Here is a 21,592-nt window from a genome sequence, read left to right on the forward strand (position 1 = left end):
ATTCTACCCTTACACTCTAGATAAATCTGAGGCCAAAATAGTGATATTTTTGAGTCATATTACCTATTTTTGTTGAGTAAATATTAATTCTGTTAATAAATACTACTCCCACAAATACTATAAAATCCTGTACTCAAAAGGCCACCTGGAGCGCATAAAGCTCACATATTCAAGCCAAACAGAATTAGATTGGAGTCTATTTGGATGGCAAATGAACCCTCTGCCTGTACTGCATCAGCTTCTCTCAACAATGTATTCAGAACACAATTCAGTGAAATAATTCTTATTAGGAACTTTAAACACCAACACATTTTGGTATGTTATAAAAATCATGCCCTTGGTATTAAAGGAAAAAGGAAAAATCTGTTCCACAAGTATTAAAAAAAAATTCTTCCTAATGACCTTGAAGTCTGGGATCTTACATAAAAATGCAATGAAAACTAGACTTCTACAGGCAGTAATTGGTGTTTTCATCGAAAGTGAACCAGGCTGGAACCCGCCACGGTGAATGAAGCAGGCAGATCTGAGTAGCGAATGTGGGCAGGGCACACATGAGAGGGCTATTGGCTTCAGCTTAAATACAGCTGGTTTCTCAACAGTTCAGTATGACCTGCCTTGTGTTGGGGAGGAAAATAAATGGAATGAAAATTACGTAAAGGCAGTACTCTGTTCTCAGTATTAGGCTCACGATGTGATCAATACGGCAAGAATCAAGGTATGGCAGAGAATGGCATTTATTTTGACCACTTGCAACTCATCTGAAAGGAGTCATACTTTACAGACTGCCCAGGTACAAATGCAAATGATGCCCAGGGCAGGACCGGCAGGAAGGGGAAGGCTGAACAGATGAGGAAAATTCGGCAGCCAGGAGCCCACTTTTCCCATTTCAGGAAGGTGTTCCGTTCTCAGTAACACCATGAGGGGATGCCTTCTGGTAACATTTTACTACATTTCAAGAAGAAAATGATACTTCCAGGTAAATTTACAAATCTGGGGATTCATGGAGGACTCAGAAAATATTCCTGATGAATGTCATGTCTGTTCTCTATCGGATTATCCTTGAAACAGTAGCAAAACAAAGGTTCTTAGAGAGCACCTCCTATTTGTGACTCCAAGTTAAAACTTACAAAAAGAAATAATGTATTACTGAAAATGAGCGATGACGGGATAGGAAAGTGAACTCTTAAGACTCCACAGAAGATGACTATCAAACCACCACATATTTCAAAAGGAAGGGGAGTCAGATAATCCGAATATCCTGCATATGTACACCTGAGACTTCACAGGTCACATAAACCCTCCTTGTTAAGATACAAGATATTAGTCCAGTGTTCTGAAGATACCTGAAACTAAGAAGTTTTAATTGAGTGGAGGTTAAAGTTCTCTGAAAACCACTGGCAACCTTGCTCCTGCCACTTTCATCTCTAAAGCGTGGAGGGCCCCAGGGCTACTCTGATGGTCTTCAGGGACAGCGCTCGGATTCCCCTTCCCCCAGGGGTGGGGGACAGGGAGTGGTCAAGATGAAGGGCAGACACAAGTGCCCTCAGTAATCACCTCACGAACCCAGAGAGTTCCCTCTGGAAATAAGGGAGCCAATGCATTCTCTAGCACTGAAATCTGCTTGCATCATAAGGTGACAATTAGCTACAAAAAATATTTCCACTTCTGAAGTCAGGATGTTCAGCAACAGGCTTCAGTTTCTGTTGCAGAAACTAAATTCAGCATGGAATCAAAATAGATCCTGCTCTGTTATTATATGGAATACTGTATAAAGAAAACCACACAAAACAATTTAACTTGTAAAAGTCTCATGATTGTCTTGAAAGAGAAAGAAAATAGCACTGAGAAGGTCCTTCTCCAAACAATCAGTTCCTGCAGTTCATCTTTCAAAATGTGGGCCAAATCATGAATTCCAGCTCACACACACCTCAGGGAGAGCCAAGTCTGGAATGTGGAGAGGAAAGAGTTCATTCAGAGATCTCTCGGATATTTTCCTCCTCGAAAATGATGAAAACAAGAGGAGTCCAGATGGGAAAGTAGCCACTTTGGGAGGCATCTTTTATTGTGGTGACTGGTGAAGCTCTGTAAGCAGATCTCCAGGATTAAGTGAGGAAGTTTAGAAAGACAGCTAGTTTTTTGTCGTTGTTGTCTATAAATTATTTCTACACGATACTCAAATATTTCTGAGCTAGTTAAGTGACAATGTTTTATGCAATAGCGCACAAAACGCATAAAGGTACAATAGTTAGACTAAGAAAAGAAATGTCACAGTGTGGTTTTTAAAGCCTCCAGCTTTCTGCTCCCAGTCTGAACCAATCAATGGCTACTTAAGCAAAGCTGGGGGCACCCTGTTTCTGCTGCTCCATTGGCCTAGACTCAGATTTTGGCTCCCACCTTCCTTCTGCCCCACACAGCTCTTGAAACAGAGAACTCTCCCCAGCTCCGGGGATTCCTGACCCCTCTCCAGCATGGGGGCCACAAAAACATTCTGAGACGTGATCAAGACAAGCAGAAGTGATGCAGAAAGGAAAGTGTACAGAGAGAAGTTGGCTTCTAGCGGGTGACTACCAGCTTACTAAATTCAACTGTCTCCCTTGTTGGCATAGGTCATTTACAGTGCTATTGTTTAAAATTTTTACAATCTTTATTAACAAAGTGACACACAGACAATCAAAAACCTGCAGTCTTTTGCTACTATCATATCACTTCTCCCCAAAAGACGAAGACTATGAAAGATGATAATATGGCCAATGTCCCCTCGAGGAGTCTGCCAACTTCTAACCCCTGTTGCCACTAAGTGTGTAGTGACCGTTTCTGCTGCTGTCACATGGAAGTGAGAGCACAAAGCACAGATTCACTGCTCAGAGCTGAAAGCTTTGCTGGACACTCATCCTTACGGCTTTAGAACGCCACCATGCTTTGAAAGCCACCAGGGCACACACCTGTTTCTATTTTAATTCCTGATTTCTTTTTTCCTCCTTCTTTTTAGAGAGGAGGAAGGGGAGAGAGGGAGAGGGAGAATCTTAAGCAGGCTCCATGCCCAGTGTGAAACCAACGTGGGGCTCGATCTCACAACCCTGAGATGGTGACCTGAGCCAAAATCAAGAGCCGGATGTTTAACTGACTGAGCCACAGGTGCCCCACAATTCTGGATTTCTAGTACAATATGAGAAGACCTACAGTTAGTGCTTGTGGGTCTGGTGCTCTGCATCTCTGGGGCCGAGATGCAGAGCGAGCATCTGGAGGCACACTCACCGCCGCTCCAGTGGGCGCCCATCACTGGAGATGCTTCGAGGGATGTTGGCAGCTCTTTCCGGAGGAGGCATCTTTCCATCTCCTTTCCCAGCGTTCAGCCTCGAGGTCATGGGACTCTGCACCTGGGAGGGGACTTGCGGTGAATGAGTCCCCTTGTTGGCATTCCTCTGCCATTTGTTATTATTTCGAAAGGGAAACTTGAATTCATAGGAAACCCCTTCATTCATCTTGTATTCCATCACTGGCATACGGTAGGTTTCTGAGCAGCTCCTAGTGAGGGCACAGAAAGAAGAAAAATTAATATTGTTGTTCTTGTGAGTGGAACCACACTGCTTCTCATTAACAGTGAAAGTGGATCAAATACTTCATCCTTTTTTTCAAACTGTCTTAATCATTACTATCCTTTCAAAAACCAGAACCCCAGGAGTATATTATACTGGTGTATTTTCCCTTGCTCAGTCTCACCTATGGAGTCTTGAAAAAACAGTGAGACCCAGAGTCATCCCAGTGAGCGGAGGGAGCCAGTAGGAGCAGAGTCAGGCCTGAGGCCTGAGCAGGGAAGGCTGCCAGGCCGGCAGGGTGAGGCAGCAGAACCCCAAGACCAGGCCTCAGAAGAAGCAAGCAGTCAGCTCTACACACCCTTCACTCAGTAGCATGACTGGGGATCTAAAAAGGTACTGAGTTTGTCTGGGATCTTAACAGTCAAAAAATGAAGGGGGGGATAGATCTCAAAATCCAAAATGAGAGCCACATTTAGCTCAGAAGGAGAAAACAAAAACCCAATTATAGAAATTTTGCAATTATCAAATCACCAGGGAACAAAGCATAATCTGAAATCAGACTCCCCTCACTGCCCCCACCCCCGACTACCCCAAGCCCAAAATCTCGCACAGCAGGGAAAGCAGGGCTGGCCCCCGGGAGCAGCCTGAGTGAAACTGATGTCAGGCCCAAATGTCTTTCTGTTGCTTTAGCCCCTTTTCTGGTGCTACTGTCCCGGCCCCCGAAACCTTAGGAAATGTGGAACCCACTCTCCATTCTCTTTACTGGAACAACCAAGGAATGTTCAGTCTATTATTAACTTCACTGAACTACAAATTACTGAGAAAACCCTATGCCCACTAAGGCATTAACTCAAACTGCGTACTAAGCCAAAAAAAAAAAAAAAAAAAAAGACTTCCTTGTGTAAAGGAATTTCAAAGCTTGAGCAGCAGGTGGGAAAGGAAGGGTTGCTACATTTCAAGGATGGGTTAAAGCTGATTATGAAACACTTCAGAGACAGAGGAAGGAGAGTCCTAACAGTGAGGTCCACTAGAGGCAACACGAGCTAGCAGCCACATGAAACAAGTCAAAGGGAACGGTGAAATTAATTTACTCTTTTATTTAGTCTAATATATCTAAGATGCTGTCATATGAACATGTAAGCAAGAAAATCAATATAAAAACTCAACAAGGAGATGATGTACATGCATCTAAATTTGGTGCGTACTGTACACGTACAGCACTTCTCACTTTGGACTAGTCCCCTTAGCCACAGACTTGTGGCTCCGCTCTGCACAGCACAGGGCCAGAGGCTGGGTCTTGATTTGGGAAACGGGCTTGTGTTGGTGGGAGAATAAGCACAGTAGAGGGTATCACTGTCTCGGGACCTTGTCTATGTGTCTCAGGTAGGACTCCTGGCGTTTCCAACGTCTACACCACCGTGCGCCCTCTCGCACACCTCCGTGAGACGCGGGTTTTGAGAAGGGCTGCTTCTGAGGTACATGTACTTGCTGGGGTCCTTGCCTGCTCAGTCTCAGCCCCAGTCTCCAACAGGAACCTCTTCTCAGAGTTTTCTTACCACTCTTCCTGATTCCCTAAAAGCCTAAATCAACCTTAATCTGACTCTCTGCCCAAGGCTCTGCTGTACTCCTTAGAAGCATTAAGGACCGTGGTGGTTTTCAAACCTTTGGGACCATGAGCCCAGTAAGAAATACATTTTACAATGTGATGCAGCCCAGCCACACACACACTCACACACACCCTTCCACTAGACTGTATACACACACACACACACACTCACTCACACACATACCCTTCCACTCAGCTGTATGCACATATACACACACTCACACTCTTCCACTCGGCTGTATTCCGTGTTAATCCCCTTCATTAAAGAAGCACACTGAATGCAGCTCCCTAAGTGGATTTCACGATCTACTTTGGAGTTACAACCTGCGGTGTGCAGAACACTGCTTTGTGGCACATCCAACATGACTTTCAGCAGCTCGTGACTTCTTATGTAATAAACTTTTCCTCTGATAGAAGGGACTGTCACCTGAGGCTTGGACGTAATTTCTAGCTTTGATCCTGATCGTTCTGACAAAAAAGGTGTGATACCTTTTTGGTTCTTAATAGAGCTATCACTGTAGTACAGTTTGAAGTCTTCCATTTCTGACCAAATACGGCATATGACACAGTAACTTGTACTCCAGGTCTATAAATATAAGGCAAGAATGTTGCAGCTTGCAGAAGGGGCAGTAATAAAAACTTGCAGTGATCCCTGGGAAAATTTCCCTCCACGCCAAAATCAAGACTAGCTTCTGCTTCCCCCCCACAGTGGTCTGTCTTAACTTGTAAATCCAATGTGTCGTATCACTTACATGGCAAAGACGTGTATGTATCTTCCATCTTTCTGTTGGGTGCTGGCAACCAGCACATGTACAGAACATTGCTGTCACATATTTTGGGCACCAACTTTTCAAAAATGTTCCCGTGGGCCATGTCTTCCCTTCAGCACACCCCACCCTCTGACAGATTCTCCTGCTGGGTTTTAACTCCCCAGCGCTCTACATGCACCTTACAGGCACAGGCTGCCTCCTGGTAACAGAAACAAATGTAACCTATTCCGAAATGGACGAGCTGCTTTCATCCCTGGGGCCTTAGCTTCTTTGGGAAATGAAAGATTGGGAATTGGTGATTGCTGGACTCTCTTCTAGTTCAAAAACCCTTTGAAATAGACTTCTAAGCTATATAACATTTCATACTAAAACCGGTTAAAAGACCCCAGTACCCCAAGACTTGGTCTTCTTCGTCTGTTTCTTGTTTCCACCACCTCTTATGTGTAGCGAGAAACCTCCTGCACAGTCAATGATAACAGGATGCAGTATGAGAAAGCCTAAGCAGGGAGAGAAGGCTCATTCGCAGAGAACGAGAAACAGCGGGTCTGCAATCTTAAACTTCAGCTAACTCGCCACGGCTCACTGCCGTCCGGGATGGGACAGCCCACCCACCTGCTTCCCATCACTGACTTAGCTCCGAAAATATAAGAACGATACATGGAGTCAGGAAGTGGGCTGTATGCTGAAGAACAAAGATAAGAGCTGGTTTGTAGTGACACATGAAAATTCATAGAAGGATTTTTATTATGTCATTTAAGAAAACGCAGTGTTGAATGGCAGTGAACCCTGACGGGCCAGGCGCAGATCTCGTGGCGCCCCACGGCTCTGAAGTAGGTGCTATCGTTATCCCCACTTTCTTAGATGAGGAAACGGAGGCCTGGAGAGATGAATCTGCCCGAGATGGCCCAGCCGGGATCTGAACTCGCATAATGAATCTACATGGACACTGGCCTTCATCACTAACTGAAGTCTACATCCACGCCAAGTCCCCAGCCGTCTTCATTTCCAGGGACTACTTGCTTCATTTGGCATAGTTGACGATAAAATGGAAAACTCAATAGTCTCTGAGGAGCGATGGGCACTGGAATTATGATTTCAGGATTTGAGGCCCAAGAGACACATGGCTACACACTGAAGCCCTGCTGGTTGAAAAGCCACTCCTTGTCCCCAGGTTCTTTTCTCAGCCTCCTTAGTCTTCCTCCTTTAGGTTCTGATGGTTCATCACTTTCTCCTTTTCCCTCTCAACGCTAGGAATGCAGGTAAGAGGAACCAGTGTACAGCACACCCAATAGATCATCTCAACACTGGACTCCGGAAGCAGCCAACTCAGATATCTGAGGACGGCTGGGACCCTAACAGGCCATGTGATTTGGGTTTGGAAAAAACACCTAACTTCTTTGCACCAAAGCTCTCTGCCTGAAAGGATGAGCGATCTGAACCAATGAACTCTCTCAGCCCTTCTGGTTCCCAAGCAGTATGCTTTTGCATTTTGAATACTTGTGTTTTAAAATGAAGACAAAACTCTGTGATCTGTTCTACTTACAAAGTAATTTGGTCCTTTTATGTAACTGTTTGTTTTTAGCTCTTCCTCTGAATGGTCCCTGATTGCGTTCTTCAGAGGCTGTAGGTTTGTGGCCCTCAACAGAAGAAAGGTCCACCACTCCGGCGCACCACAACTCAGAACCTCATGATTTCATGTCGGTGTAATTGCTAGCGGGGTGTTTTTCATCTTGCCAAGGGCTCAGTTCCTGAGGATTCAGAGGTCGCAGGCACCAACAGATACATGCGGGTCATGCACTCCAGCACTCTGGAGTAAGGGTTGGGCAGGGGGTGAGGGGCCCCTCCTGATGCTGGACATCTTCCTCCCAGGAAACTTCCTGACGGAGGCTGCAGGAGGGCCTCCAGCAGGTGCACATTCTCGCTCGTCCTGCTGGCCCACTGCGCAGTGACGGAATCTCTTCACACCTCCTCCTTCTCGTTTTAATGGAAATGGATGACTTGACTTTATTTATTTATTTTTAATGCCCCATACTTAGCAGGGGCTCAGGAATTTTACTTCCCTTGTCCTTCTGTCTCTTAAAAATGATGTTAGCATGAAAGCAGTAGGTCAGAGGATCTGCTTATGTCCTAAAAACAGGGAAAAGAGCCCTACTTCACTTTTATGATTGAAGCCCCATGTTGCTGTTAAACTGTTCTTTTCATTAAAACAAAAAACCTGCCTTTTCAAAACCAAGGACTCTCCCATGTGAACACACATGGTGTCTGCATGTATGTCCAGTCAGCACACTGGGTGTCTGTGACCCCTCAGGACCCTGGCCCCCCGGGAAGCAGGTCGCAGAGGGACTATGGGGCAGGGGGCCTGGAGGAGGCCCATTCCCTCGTGCTGGAGCTGCAGGAACAGTTGACAAAGAGAGTCACTAGTCAAAGAACAGAGTAATCAGCTGTTAGGAAAACAGCAGTGGGAGTGTGAAGTGTGGAGGAGAGAAAAATGACAGAAGAGCATTATCTTATTTCGTTGAAAATTACAGCAAGGTGTTCATGCTTCCAATGTTCCTTTGAAATTGTTTTTAAAGGAGGAAAGAGAGAGGAGAGTTTTCAGTCCCCCAAAAGGCATCCAAGGCACCATTTCACACCTGCCCAGAAGGTGTGACTGGGGCTTTTCAGATGGAAACCGTTGTGGGAAAGGCAGAGTGTGCCTCCCAGGCGTGGGGCTGTGCGGGGCACCCATCCTGCATCCCAGCCTCTCAGTCCCCGCCCTAAGGGGGCAGGTTCCTAACGCCTTTCTGTTGCGTCACTGCCAGGCTCCACTGGCCCCGAGAGCAGCAACGGGTGTCTGTCTCGGCAGCAGTGCTGGAAAATGAAGATAAACATAGCTCACTCATTCGGAGGTGTGCGGGAGCCTGTCCCGGCTTGCAAGAGCAGGCTGGGAGCATCTATCCCAACTGAGTCCAGCACTGTCATGTCGGGAGCTTGAAATCGACCCCAGAAGCAGTACTGGCACATGGGCATCAGCAAAGGCTACAAATCGGGTTCTGTTCTTCAGCATAAAGCCAACGTACCAGCAGATCCCTGCTTATGCTGGTATATTTAAAAAAAAAAAAAAAAAGGATTTGTGCCCCAAGCCCACTAAGTAGTAGTTAAGAGCTTGGATTCTGAAGTGAGACCTAAATTTGCCAGATGAGCTTGGAAAGTGACTAACCTGAGTCTTGGTTTCCTTTAAATAGGAATCCTATTAATACTATTACCTCATAAGGTTGTTACAAGGATTAAAAGTGCTAATCCACGTAAAAGTGTTTTTTCTAACCTGGAAAATTAAATCCTCAGCAAACGTTAGTTGTTTTTACCAGCACTCCACAGAAGACATATCTGGCTTAGTATATCACTGCAGATAAACCACCTTCTGCCGCAGGCCTATCTATCCAGAGTCAGGCCTTCTAAACCACCTTTCCGGTAGTAACTGCGCACAGTTCAACGTCAGTCATGCTGCCTGTCCATTCACACATATTCATACTCACGTGTGCCTATCCCCTCCCCTCTTCCCACACAATCTGGGGAGCCTATGAAGCCAGAGGAAAGGCCTCTGAGCAGACAAGATGGCACCACACCATCCACAGACTCATTCTTAGACCATTAGTCCATAGACCAGCGTCTTTAATTCTGTACTGTGTGTAATTAAGGTTGACAAGGTACAAAGCTTGGTTCTCTTCTCCAGTTTATAGCTGCCTACTTAGAAACAACCAAGTAAACAATGTGAAGGAAAGACCAAGGGACAGAAGACAGAAGGACAAGAGAAGGAGCACAGAGCAGCCAGAGAGTGCTATAAGGACCTAACCACCTCTCTGATCCGTCACCAGAGTCATTCCTGAATCCCGGTTCAGCAAAATTTTAACATTAATGATGATGTGCTTCAGGAAACCAGGAAACACTTGGCTAACTGAGGCAGGGTCGTGTGTAAGACAATTTCAGGATATACCCCCCATTCCCCCCAAATAGCTGAAATAATAAAAAGCTCTAGATACGTATTTTGGTTTCCAGAAAAATCCAGTCATCCAAAGGGAACATGTCTTGAAGCCATCAGACACGGGAGTTCACCAGTTCACCATATTGTGACACGGGACCGCCTAGTCTCTGGGCTGTCTAGGCCGTAAGCACTGCTCAGAAACACTACCTTGAGCACAGTCTGTTCCACAGCATTGGTCCGAAGGACTGACATGCACGTAAACTGTCCTTGTTGCTGACTTTTTAAAGGTCACAGATAACCCACATAACGGTTTGCACATTCTGCCATCCACCATTCATGAATCTGCAAGAGCTCAGGTGTAGGACAGGTCACATTTTGAGGAAAAAACAAACAGGTGAAGGATGTTTTGGCTTTAGAAGGCCTAAGAATTAATTGCCAAAGCTTAAGAGAAACTCTTAGGAAATAATGGGCTGAAAGTGAATGAACAGATTGGAAAAAATTAGTAAAAATAGCATGGACATGCCCAAAGGAGAAAAGAAAAAGTTGATTAAATTTGTTCCACCAAGAAATCTCCCCAGAGACCAAGAAATTAAGTTTCCAAGCATGTTGCTGGCTTGGCAGGAGCTGGGAGGGCCAGGGAGCTCCCCGGCTTCTTTCTGCCAAAGGGCTGGGGACCCAACTGCCAAGCAGCACGAGCAGGACCAGCCAGCTCATTTGAAGCCAATTCCCGACACACACACAGATGCAGTTAAGAGAATGCTTGCTAAGTCACATCCAGGGCTCCAGGATGACAGAACAGGCAGGGGTCAGAATGGCACTCTGAATTTCGGACAGGAAGATGAATAGGAGCGTCATGAAGCCTGACAGTCTGTGCTGCTGAGTGTCTTCTAATATTAAGCACTCCATGCTGATAGCTACCGGCGCAAGATCCTTAAGACCATGTTACCAGACTTCTCTATCTGTAGTACTGGCAAATTTATAAACCCACAGACGTAAAATCTGGGGAAGGGTCCAGCCCAGTCACTCTTTCCAGCTGCTCTTGCCACAGACCGAAAGGGAGCTAGGTCCTGAGTCAGGCTTTCCGTGGATGGAACTCTGAGCACTGTGTGTGACCCGGGACACCGCACAGCACCCTTCTCCCCGCCCAGCAGGAGATGTTCTCTATGGCACACAAACCTGGCCTTGGATGGCCTGGTTCCCAGCTGCCAACTCAGACCTACCTCCGCGGGGTGCAGTCATCGTGCGGGGGGATGATGACGACCTTCACCGTGACAGATGTTCTCAGGAGATCGATCATCTGCTCGTGGCTCAGGGTGGCCACCGCCACCTTGCAGATCTCCACCAACCGGCTGCCCTGCCTCAGCCCCGCCTGCCAGGCGTAGCCGTAGGGCTCCACGTCTGCCACGATGCCCTCGTAGTTGACGTGGAAGCCAAGCTGCCCCAGCCCGTTCCTCCGCAGAGTCATCTCCACCGATTCGCAACCTTTGGATACAAACTGAACAAGGAAACAAAAGGGAGCACAGTTTAACGCCATGGGGTGTTGAGTGCTGGGCAGGATGCTGGAGAAACACCGCCTGTGGGGTCATTGCGAATACTGTAACGCCAGCTGACGAGCGACCAGTTACTTCCCCTTCACTGACCTCCATTCATCAGGCCAAAAAGAACATACTTTTTGTGTCCAAAGACTCAATGGCTTTGCTGAGCTTACAAGGAAACCTCTAACAGAGAACCCACGGGGAGCTGGCAGCCAACAGAGACCGTATTCTGCTACTCACTTCGCCCTTAGAAAATTCAGGGCAGCAGATGCTCAACTGAACAGCGTCCCTCGACAGCCAAGGCAGACCTGCTGGACCACCCCATCAGCCATCAGGGTAGTAGGATCAGGTCACGTGCAAGTGGTTTCCAGCACACATGCACAGCCGGCGTGTCTTCTCCCACTTGCTCTACTTTTCCTTTCGGAAAAGGATGGAAAACGAGTGACAGAAACTCTGGGTTGCTTCACATCATCAAGGGAGTTTCCAGAAGAGCTAATAAAATTGCACCAGCTTCAGGAACTTGCTTCTGGTCTGTACTGAAAGCTTCAGGAAAGTGAAATGGAATGTGGGTAAGTGGAAAGAAAATACTCACCTGCAACCTTTTGACGATCTCTTTAATGTCCTCGTTATTAATTAAACTTTCCACTGAAACGCATTCTCCTCGCTCGTAGAAGATTTTGAGGCTGGTGTCAGTTGAGGTCCACCCTATCACATCTCTGCAGGAACAGTTGAAAACCACACTCTTGGTTTCCTGCTCAATGAGAACGATGAACTCATTGGACACCCCTAACAGGCAGTCCATTTCCATGGCCTTGTTGTAGTCCTTGGCCCGGACGGCCCACACGATGGCCCCCATGCTACTGAGCTCAGCTCCTGGATACGGTTTAGACTTCTCCTTCTTCTTGGAGGCCAGAGAGATGAATGGGAACTTGCCAGATGGGTCAATAGGGGTGTTGGTGACATTCTTCTCTGCCAGATCTTTCAGGTATTCCTGGCGGGTCCGAGTGGCCATGGCCCGAAACTTTTCTGATTTATGAGCAGCATTTTCTGCGTTAATCACTTTGGCCAAAAGGAAGTCCCTGAACACATTTGACTTAGGGAAAGTGACCCCTTTGGGGATGGGAGGTCCAAAGGAAGGCACGTCTCTGGACCTGGTGACAGCCACACTACGAGACAGAGCAAAGGTGAAAAAGTGGAGCGTCAGGAGTTCTCGGTCTCATAGCATGAGAACAAAATACACATTCTCAAAGAAGAAGACCTGTCTCACAAGAAATAATAGAAATTTCTATTTGTATAATTTTTTTTTTTTTTTTTTTTTTTTAGTCCAAGAAACCCCAAAAAGCATCCTTACATTAATGGATAGTAAACCAACCATAACTCCATGAGGGAAAAATGTGTACTGTAATATTTTACCTTTAAATACCTACTGATTATTTCCAAGCATGGGTTACTATAATCAGCATAACCTTTTAGAATAAGCATAGATTTCTTAAGAATACAAATGTGGTCTCCATTTTAGATTATGATGCCTATGCGCAGACAGTCTATAATGAAAATATCCCAAGATGCATGTCATGAAAGCTATGGATTAAATTTAAAAAAAAAATTTTTTTTTAATTTAAAATATTATTTGTTGGCCTATGCAACCAGACCAAAAAGCATAATTTTAAAATGAAAATTGAAATTGCAGTATTAAAATGATTATGGTTTTTATAGTAATAGCAATCGTGCTTTACAATCATAGTATTACTCCCTGATATGAGGAAGTGGTGACGCAACATGGGGGGTTAAGGGGGTAGGAGAAGAATAAATGAAACAAGATGGGATTGGGAGGGAGACAAAACATAAGTGACTCTTAATCTCACAAAAGAAACTGAGGGTTGCTGGGGGGAGGGAGGTTGGGAGAAGGGGGGTGGGGTTATGGACACTGGGGAGGGTATGTGCTATGGTGAGTGCTGTGAAGTGTGTAAACCTGGCGATTCACAGACCTGTACCCCTGGGGATAAAAATATATTATATGTTTATAAAAAATAAAAAAATTTAAAAAAAATCATAGTATTAAACTGAGCTATTCTTTGATCCACATTCTCTACATCTGGTATTTGATTCTGACAACTTGTTTGTGAGGAAATATTTCCCTTTTCCTTTTCCTCCAAGCAAGATTAATTTGAGAAAGCCTGACCCAGTCATTTTTCTGCATAATACTGTTAAAACTGGGACTAAGATAAAGACCATATGAGCATCTGCAATAGCCTATTATTTTTCATCTCAACAAAGAAAAAAAGTTTTTCCTAAAACAGTAACAACAAAAGTTAAATAGAAACAGAAAGGTTGTGTGTTTTCTGTCATGTTCTAAGACCTCATTCTAGGACCTCAGTGGACTTTGAGAGGGCTAGAAATGATGAGTCTAACAGACTGAATGTCCCTCTTTTCAAATTACCTAATTATTTAAAAGTGAGTCTATTATGCAATTGTACTAAGTATTAGAGAAGATATACAAAAATATTTTTCTGAATTTCCAGAAGGGAAAAGTGAATCAGAGAGTGTGTATCTTTCAAAATAAATTGAAGACCTTGACTTCATTACTATTTTTGCTCTGCTTAAAAAGGGCTTAAGATATTTAGCTTTGCTTTTCAAAAAAGGATTATTTGTCATGAAAATAGGATAAATAAATAAAAATCAGGAAACCCAGGTCTTAAGTTACCTATTTTGTCTGAAGATGCCATGGAATGGCCTATTTGTTGGTTTTCAAAACTTTATTAAAAAAAAAAAAAAGATTATCTAGAGTGGCTTCATGGTGAAAAAAGGTGGCAAGCAACACTCCATTTTCTAACTGGAGATAAGAATTCACAGAAACCTCCATATGCATTACAGCCTAATTACACCAGTATTAGAAAGGCAATTTTTCTTGTCTGTTGTGAGCTGTCTGGCTTGAATGCTGACAGCTGTATAATTTTAATTTGATCCTTTTTTTTTTTTCTCCCTTAAAAAGTCAAGCAAAAGATGCTAAAATCCAGATATGCTAGCTTTTCTAAAGAGGAATCCTATAAGGATCCAGAAACACTCATTTTTAAATTGGCAATTCCTTTTCTTGTTAATTTCACTTCAAATTGTTATTCTTTCTCAAGAAGCAGCTGTGATTTTCTTTTATTTTTTTTTTTTTTAAATTTTATTTATTTATTTGACAGAGAGAAATCACAAGTAGATAGAGAGGCAGGCAGAGAGAGAGAGAGGGAAGCAGGCTCCCTGCTGAGCAGAGAGCCCGATGTGGGACTCGATCCCAGGACCCTGAGATCATGACGTGAGCCGAAGGCAGCGGCTTAACCCACTGAGCCACCCAGGTGCCCCTGTGATTTTCTTTTAAATACAAGAGGAAAATGCTTACCGGAGGTGCCAAGATGAGCATCATCTACCCGCTTGCCCCTTAACTCACTGGCTCTCTACAGATCTATTTATTAACTGTTAGAACTTTAGACAAACATATATTGAAAACCCAACAATAATTAGAAGCCTCTAGAATGAACTATGAGGGGAAAAAAACGAAGCCTCAACATATAATTATCAATGATTCATCATGGTAGGGAGGTAAACGATACAGATGCTAAAATCAGTTTCGCATCATTAGAACTAGAACCCTTGCAGAAGAGGAGGAGGAAGCAGCCCAGGGATGCTTTTTTTCAAACAAAAGGTCTTGTTCTGGGTTAATATAACTTCAAGGTTTTCTACAAGGTTAAAAGCACATTGATTTAGATGCCACACATTCTGAACTCCTGCTAATAATGCCTGCTTTAAGTTCAGAAGAGCGAATATTTTTGCCTTATAAGAAGGCTTTCTAGAACTTCAGTTTGCTATATATAGATCCTTAAAGATGTAGTAATTATAAATGGTTCTTGCTATTTCTAAAAGCAGATTCCAAAGGGCTTCTGCTTAGACACACTTCTGTTAGCCTCATATGCAGTACTGTATCTCCTAAGAAATTATACATTCTTTATAATCCTAGCCACTCCGGATGTACTCGGCAGGGCTGAGGATTGGATATTCTACCAGGAGAGTTATCCAGCAGACGGACGCTCAGAGACTGAAGCAATTATGGAAAGTTAGCACCAGAAAAGAACATGGAGAATTCAGTGTTCCTCAAATTCTGCCAATAAAATCTTGAGTTTCTTCTTAAGTCATCTTGATTTTGCATTCTACTGAGGAATATTTGTGCTCGTTTTAACACAAAAACATCTTCTGTCCCCGCAAGTCTTGGGAGTACAACTCAAGGACTAGGAAAGTATCCTGCTTTACTGACATGTGGCATAGCCCTGAACCTCCATTTGAATGGCTGGTACGAATTTTTCCACTTATCCAGGAAACAGACTCTGAGAAGTAAAATGATGTGCCCAGAGCCTGTTACAGAGATCCAGGATTGGAATCTGAGCTTCTGGATGGACAGCAGTGTGCTCTATGACAAGACCACGCTGTTCCTTCTGAAGGAACATTTTTGAACACCCCACTCTTGAGATGCTTACACAAGACACCATCCACAAGAGTCACAGAGCTGAAGAGACCACCATTAGGCTGGGCTTTGTAGCATTTGATGGCATCAGTGACCTTAGATAAAGTAGCAGATTTTGATACCCAAAGCCAGTTTCAAGTTGATACATGGGAATGTTCCAGAGATATCCCAACAGATGTCCCAATGGAAAAAAAAAAAGTGAGAAGACGACAATGCTTGAATTTCTGAAGCACCACGGAAATGGTAATAAACAATTCCAACCCCAAATTTAGAAGGACGGGGACTCGGCGTCAGAACGGTAGGGGAGGCTTCCCCTTCTTGGGGGCTGGATCAGATTGTCAGCTTGGGGAGCTTTCTGAGAAAGCAGATCCGGGGCAAGGACAAGAAGGATCAGCAGCAAAACAAATGTGTGCCCATTGCCCTCTCCCTGGGGGGCTCTTGGCCTCTACTAGTACTCATTCACTGATGCACACAGAGCACCTGCTGTAAGGCAGGCACTACTGTCACAGGCTTGGGCCTCCAGAAGCTCCAGGTCTCACGGGGCTGCATCCAGAGGTCTGGGTGCTCTTGTGGGAGGTGTGGGGTTCTACTGGAAACACTTAGGAAGGGCAATTTACCTAGTCCTGGGAGGTCAGGAGAGCCCTCCCCAAGAAAAGAAAAGCAGGAATTCATCAGCTAAAGGAGGGGTGGGGTGTGTAAGAAGAGGCCTTTCTGCCTGGAAAGCAGCATATGCAGAGAAGAGGGCCAGGGCCCGGTATGTTCTGGGAGCTATAAGGAGCTCCATGCGGCTCTGGGAGTAGGGGTGTGGAGGAGAATCGGCAGAAGCCCCAGTGGAGGCTGAGAGTGGAAAGGCTGGGCCCGAAGGACCTCATGCAGGAGGCTGAACACTAGGGAGGCTGAGCTTTTCCCAAATGGTCTGAAGCACCGAGAGTGACATATTTCGCTTTTTGTCTTAAAAAAGGTTGGCAACACTGGACAACAGGGATGCCGACGAGGCTTTGAACACTTTCTGAAAGAAATGTCTACCACTTGACCCACTTCGAATTGTTCCTCTGAGCTAAAGCCTGCATATTTATTTACTTTTATTCCAGAAAAGAAGGGCGTGCACATTTACTATGCATACAGCACACTGCCTGCCTACAACTAGATACTTTACTTATGGGCTTTTAAGTAGATGTCAAGCAACCTTCCACTGCATAGAAAGGGAAATTTAGGATCTGAGAGGTTTAACAGTCTGGTCTGATTCCCAGTGGTTTTTGGACTATATCCTACTGTCTCCTTTCAACACTTATTGTATTTTAACCTCTGAATATGGAAATCTTTCTCAGAGAAGAAACATACATTTCTACCTCTCTAAACATGGTTACTGAACACAATTTAACACTTGTTTTGAAGACTCAGGTTATTATTATAACCACTTATTACCACACTAGTTTTAAAATTGTAATAATTATTTAATTTCACAGTGAGTCAATCTTCCAATTTTCAGTTGTTGAAGGTGTTTTAACATTTTTTAAAAAGATTTATCTATTTGACAGACAGAGATCACATGTAGGCAGAGAGGCAGGCAGAGAGAGATGGAGAAGCAGGCTCCCCACCAAGCAGAGAGCCCGATGTGGGGCTTGATCCCAGGATCCTGGGATCATGACCTGAGCTGAAGGCAAAGGCTTTAGCCCACTGAGCCACCAGGCGCTCCAGAAGATGCTTTAAAATTTTATGGAGGGCACGTATTGCATGGAGCACTGGGTATGGTGCATGAACAATGAATTCTGGAACACTGAAAAAAAATTAAATTAAAAAAATGTTTTAAATCTTTTTATCTAAAATGAATTCAAGTTAGACTCACATATTTTAATTAATTTTATATTAATTTTTTTTTATCTGTTCATTCCTCTCTACTTACGTTCTGTTTTATTTCTTACATTTATGTGTTAGGAAATTGGGCTATTTATCACATAGAGTTGCATGATGCCTGAATTTTACTGAATATGGGCATGTTCTTCTGTCTTTTGTATTTCCTGTACATTGGCTTCTCTAGAAGTTTGATCAGATTCAGGTTCAATGTTGGGGGCATAGGGAACAAGACCAATTCATAAGTGGGGTTGTGCCCTTCCTTTATGACACACATGTTTGTCTCTTTTTGTGCTATCTGCAACCTCTGAAGATCAATGCCTGGATCTCCTAATTCACTGGTTGCTAAAAATATGTTGAAAATCATTTTATACTGAGTTTTTACAAAGTGAGGCCCCAGGGGTGAATGAAGTATAATTGGTCCTTTGTTCTCAAACCAAATGACCCCAGACTGCTATGCTTATTAGCTTTGTATCACTGATCTGAATAATTTTCCTGCATCTCTCTTATTAGTAATCACTTATTGATGTTTTCGGTGCATTCTTGCCACTGAACAGTTCCTCATCTTTTTGATTTATTGCTTCTAACCTGCTCTATCAAGCAGGACCAGACAATTAAGCTCAGTACGATGATACCAAACAAAATAAAGAGACCAGAGGACTCTCTTAACAGGTATGGGCATAGTACAGACTTAGCGATTCATTTCTGAGTTCTTGGCTATGTCTACTGTTCAAAGTTAACTGGCCTCTGAAATTAGTTTGAAATAGACAGTTTTTCCTATTATAAACTTTTCAATCCCTGGGGAGATAACAGGACCTCTTCTCCATATCCACCACAGGGATTTTTCTCTCTTGGCTTACCTGAGGCAGCCCAAGGCCTAAAATAGTGTCTAGCACATATACTATGCGATAAGGACTGTAAAGAACAGGGAAAAAATCAATGAACAACAGCAATGAGCTCAAAATTTGCCTTTTTGTATACAAATTACCTTGCATGGTGACACTGGGTGAATTTCCCTAGAACTCCATTTATACTGTGCTACTAGACAACCTAGCATTCAAGGGCCTCCACCGCCCAGTAACCCCAACTACTAGAGCAGCCTTCTTACTGTACCTTCTATACCCCCTCCTGTGTCTATGCTTCTGTATGTAATGCTGGCCACTCCTAGAACTGTTTCTCTTTTCCCCACTGAATTTCATCCATTGGTGCTTTAAAACACACGCCAAACCCCATTTTCTCAGTTAAATGTTCCTTATAATTTCAGCCTGTACTGACCCCACACTTTCCTACCTGAATACAGCAAGAAGCTCTTTTGAGAAAACAACTTTTGCACTTTCCTCATTACAGGCACCAAGTAGATGTCAATAAATAAATGTGAATGTTCATAGGGCGGAAAGTTCGGAACAAGAGATTTTCAATGATAAAAAGCATCTGAATCACTCTATCACTCAGAAATAGAGTTAAATTAGATTTAAATCTAATTTAGTATGATTAATGCAGCACTAAACTTTTCTACCAAAGTACCTCTAATAAAAGAGGCCCATAAATTCGTATCCCTAGTAGTCTGGGGAGTGGATGGAGTATGAGACAAACTCATATGTACAGAAATTCTTTGGAAGACCCATGTTTTATCTTAAAATTTATACAAATTTTCTATTGTGCTTCATAATACATTTCTTTTCTTTCTGAGTTTTCTTTTTTCTTTTTTTTTCCTAAAGATTACTTATTTTAGAGAAGGAGAGAGCAAGGACTTGGATGCACTTTAACTAGGGGAGGAGCAGAGGGAGCAGGAGGGAGAAAATCCCAAGCAAACTCCCCACTGAGTGTGAGCCCAACACGGGGCTCGATCCTAGGATTCTGAGATCATGCCCTGAGCTGAATCAAGAGTCAGCTGCTTTACCAACTGAGCCACCCAGGCACCTCATGACCATTTATTTTCATCAGAACATGAATCCCTTCACACGCTTTCTCCCAAGCATTAACTACAAAAAACTGCCCTCTTCTGAGACTTTAAACATCTGATGTCACCACACACCCCAGGAAACATGCCAACCCCTGTTTGAGAGGGACTGAGAACAATTAATACATGTAAAGTTTACAACAGAAGATCACTACTTTAGTTTCTTGTGATTTCTTTTAGTGATGTTCCAAACTGGTATGTTCTCTTGGGTTTACAGAGGACCCACATTCCCAGTTTACAAAGCAGTGTGCTGGGTCCCCAAACAAGCTTGACAACTAGGAAATCCCAGACTAGCTCATGTGGCATGACCCAGGGAGGCCAGTGTCCTCCCACAAAGGGTCCAGCATCACATGGCATGGTGGGGTTAAGAAGACTGGCTCTCCAGGCAACAGATTAAAAATAAGAAAGGCAGCAAAAAAGCATGATTTTCAAGGTGAGGTTGTAGGTGGGACATAAAAGAGTAAGACAGACCTCACTTCGTCACCTAGCAAAGTGTGAACAGGGCTGGGAGACACTTTCTTCCCGATCCGTCTGTTTAGACTTGCACTGGCCACGTGCAGGCTACTGAGCACTTGAAATGTGGCTACTGTGACCAAGGAGTAGGAAGTTACATTATATTTTTAAAAGTGACATTCAACTCAGTTATTCGAAAGCTTTGAAAAAGGATGTCTGGAAAATCTGGGTATACGAATCTACTTTTCCAGTTACAAATTTTATGAAATCTCAACACAGATTACTTCCAATGAAAATCAAGCATCCTTACTGAGACGAGCTGTAAGTCTAAAACAGACTCCAGATTCCAGAGTCTTAGTCCAAAAATAAGTAAAATAGGCCAATAATTTTTAAAACTTCAAAATCACCTGTTGAAATAATAACATTTGGATATAGCAGGTAAATAAAATATATTCCTGGGTCAAAACATATTGCTAAAATTAATTTTACCCATTTCTTGTTACCTTAAAAAATATGGCCATTAAAAAATATAAATTAACATATGGCTTGCATTTCTATGCTATACATTTCTATGTAACAGCACTTTATTTAGACAATGGCTTTTAAAGAAGAATCTCTCTCTAAAACAAACTGCACAGCCTTCTACTCCCAAACATGGTAGTGACCAATCAAAAAGGGATTTGATTTCTACCAAAGCTGTATGAAATCCCCAGCACGAATCAGCACGAGGAGTGTTTCAGTTGTTTGGGGGTATTTTCTAAATGGGAAGAGATATCCCTCCCAGTTAGAGTCAAATGTTCTGCACACCTAAACACGCAGCCTTCAGGGACCATTTTCCCAGGAAAAGGCTGCAGATCTAGGCCTCTTTTGTTGGAGTTTCCACCCCTTCACCTAGAGTTCTGGAAAAGCCTTTGTGTTAGCAGCCAGGGCAGCAAGGACCCACGCTTCACAGGGCCTGGGAGCGAGTCAGCACACAGAACAGTGAAGGGCCCTGCTGTGGAATCAGACTTAGTGCATTACAATCTAACTACCTAGTCCCACTGCTTAAACTCCCTCATCTGAAAATGGGGATTTTTAAAAAACAGTACCTAAGGCATGGGTTTTCAAAATTAAATGAGGTACCCCACATCAAGCGCCGAGCATTGTGCTGGGCTTATCACCAGAGGCCAACACGTACATGGGACAGGTGCAGGGAAGGTGGCGGCTTGCAGGAGTCCGCAGGAACCTTTATTTGTTTCATGCCCAGAAACTTGCTCAACTTCTGCAATTAACCCGCCTGACACCTAGAATTAGACGGGTGTGGAGCTCACAACAAACCAGTTATCAGTCTGCGTGGGCCAGCTTCTGGGTAGGTGGCTGTATTAATTCAAAAATAAATACCCCAAATTAACAAAGCCTAATCTTCCAAATTTTAGGGAT

At 43.8% G+C, this 21,592-nt stretch overlaps 1 protein-coding gene across 4 annotated transcripts in view; it reads right to left on the reverse strand.

The window, feature by feature from the left end:
- Positions 1-21,592, reverse strand: part of SIPA1L1 (signal induced proliferation associated 1 like 1) — a 136,881-nt gene that overhangs the window by 62,232 nt on the left and 53,057 nt on the right. For all 4 annotated transcript variants that reach the window (XM_032345063.1, XM_032345067.1, XM_032345066.1 and 1 more), the window contains exons 7-9: positions 12,001-12,574; positions 11,094-11,368; positions 3,256-3,525 (exon numbers count right to left, since the gene is read on the reverse strand). In XM_032345063.1, coding sequence (XP_032200954.1) covers positions 3,256-3,525; positions 11,094-11,368; positions 12,001-12,574 — 1,119 coding nt within the window. The remainder of the gene's footprint in view (positions 1-3,255; positions 3,526-11,093; positions 11,369-12,000; positions 12,575-21,592) is intronic.

This window comes from Mustela erminea, chromosome 5, assembly GCF_009829155.1.
Source record: "Mustela erminea isolate mMusErm1 chromosome 5, mMusErm1.Pri, whole genome shotgun sequence".
In the NCBI taxonomy this organism is placed as follows: Eukaryota; Metazoa; Chordata; class Mammalia; order Carnivora; family Mustelidae; genus Mustela; species Mustela erminea.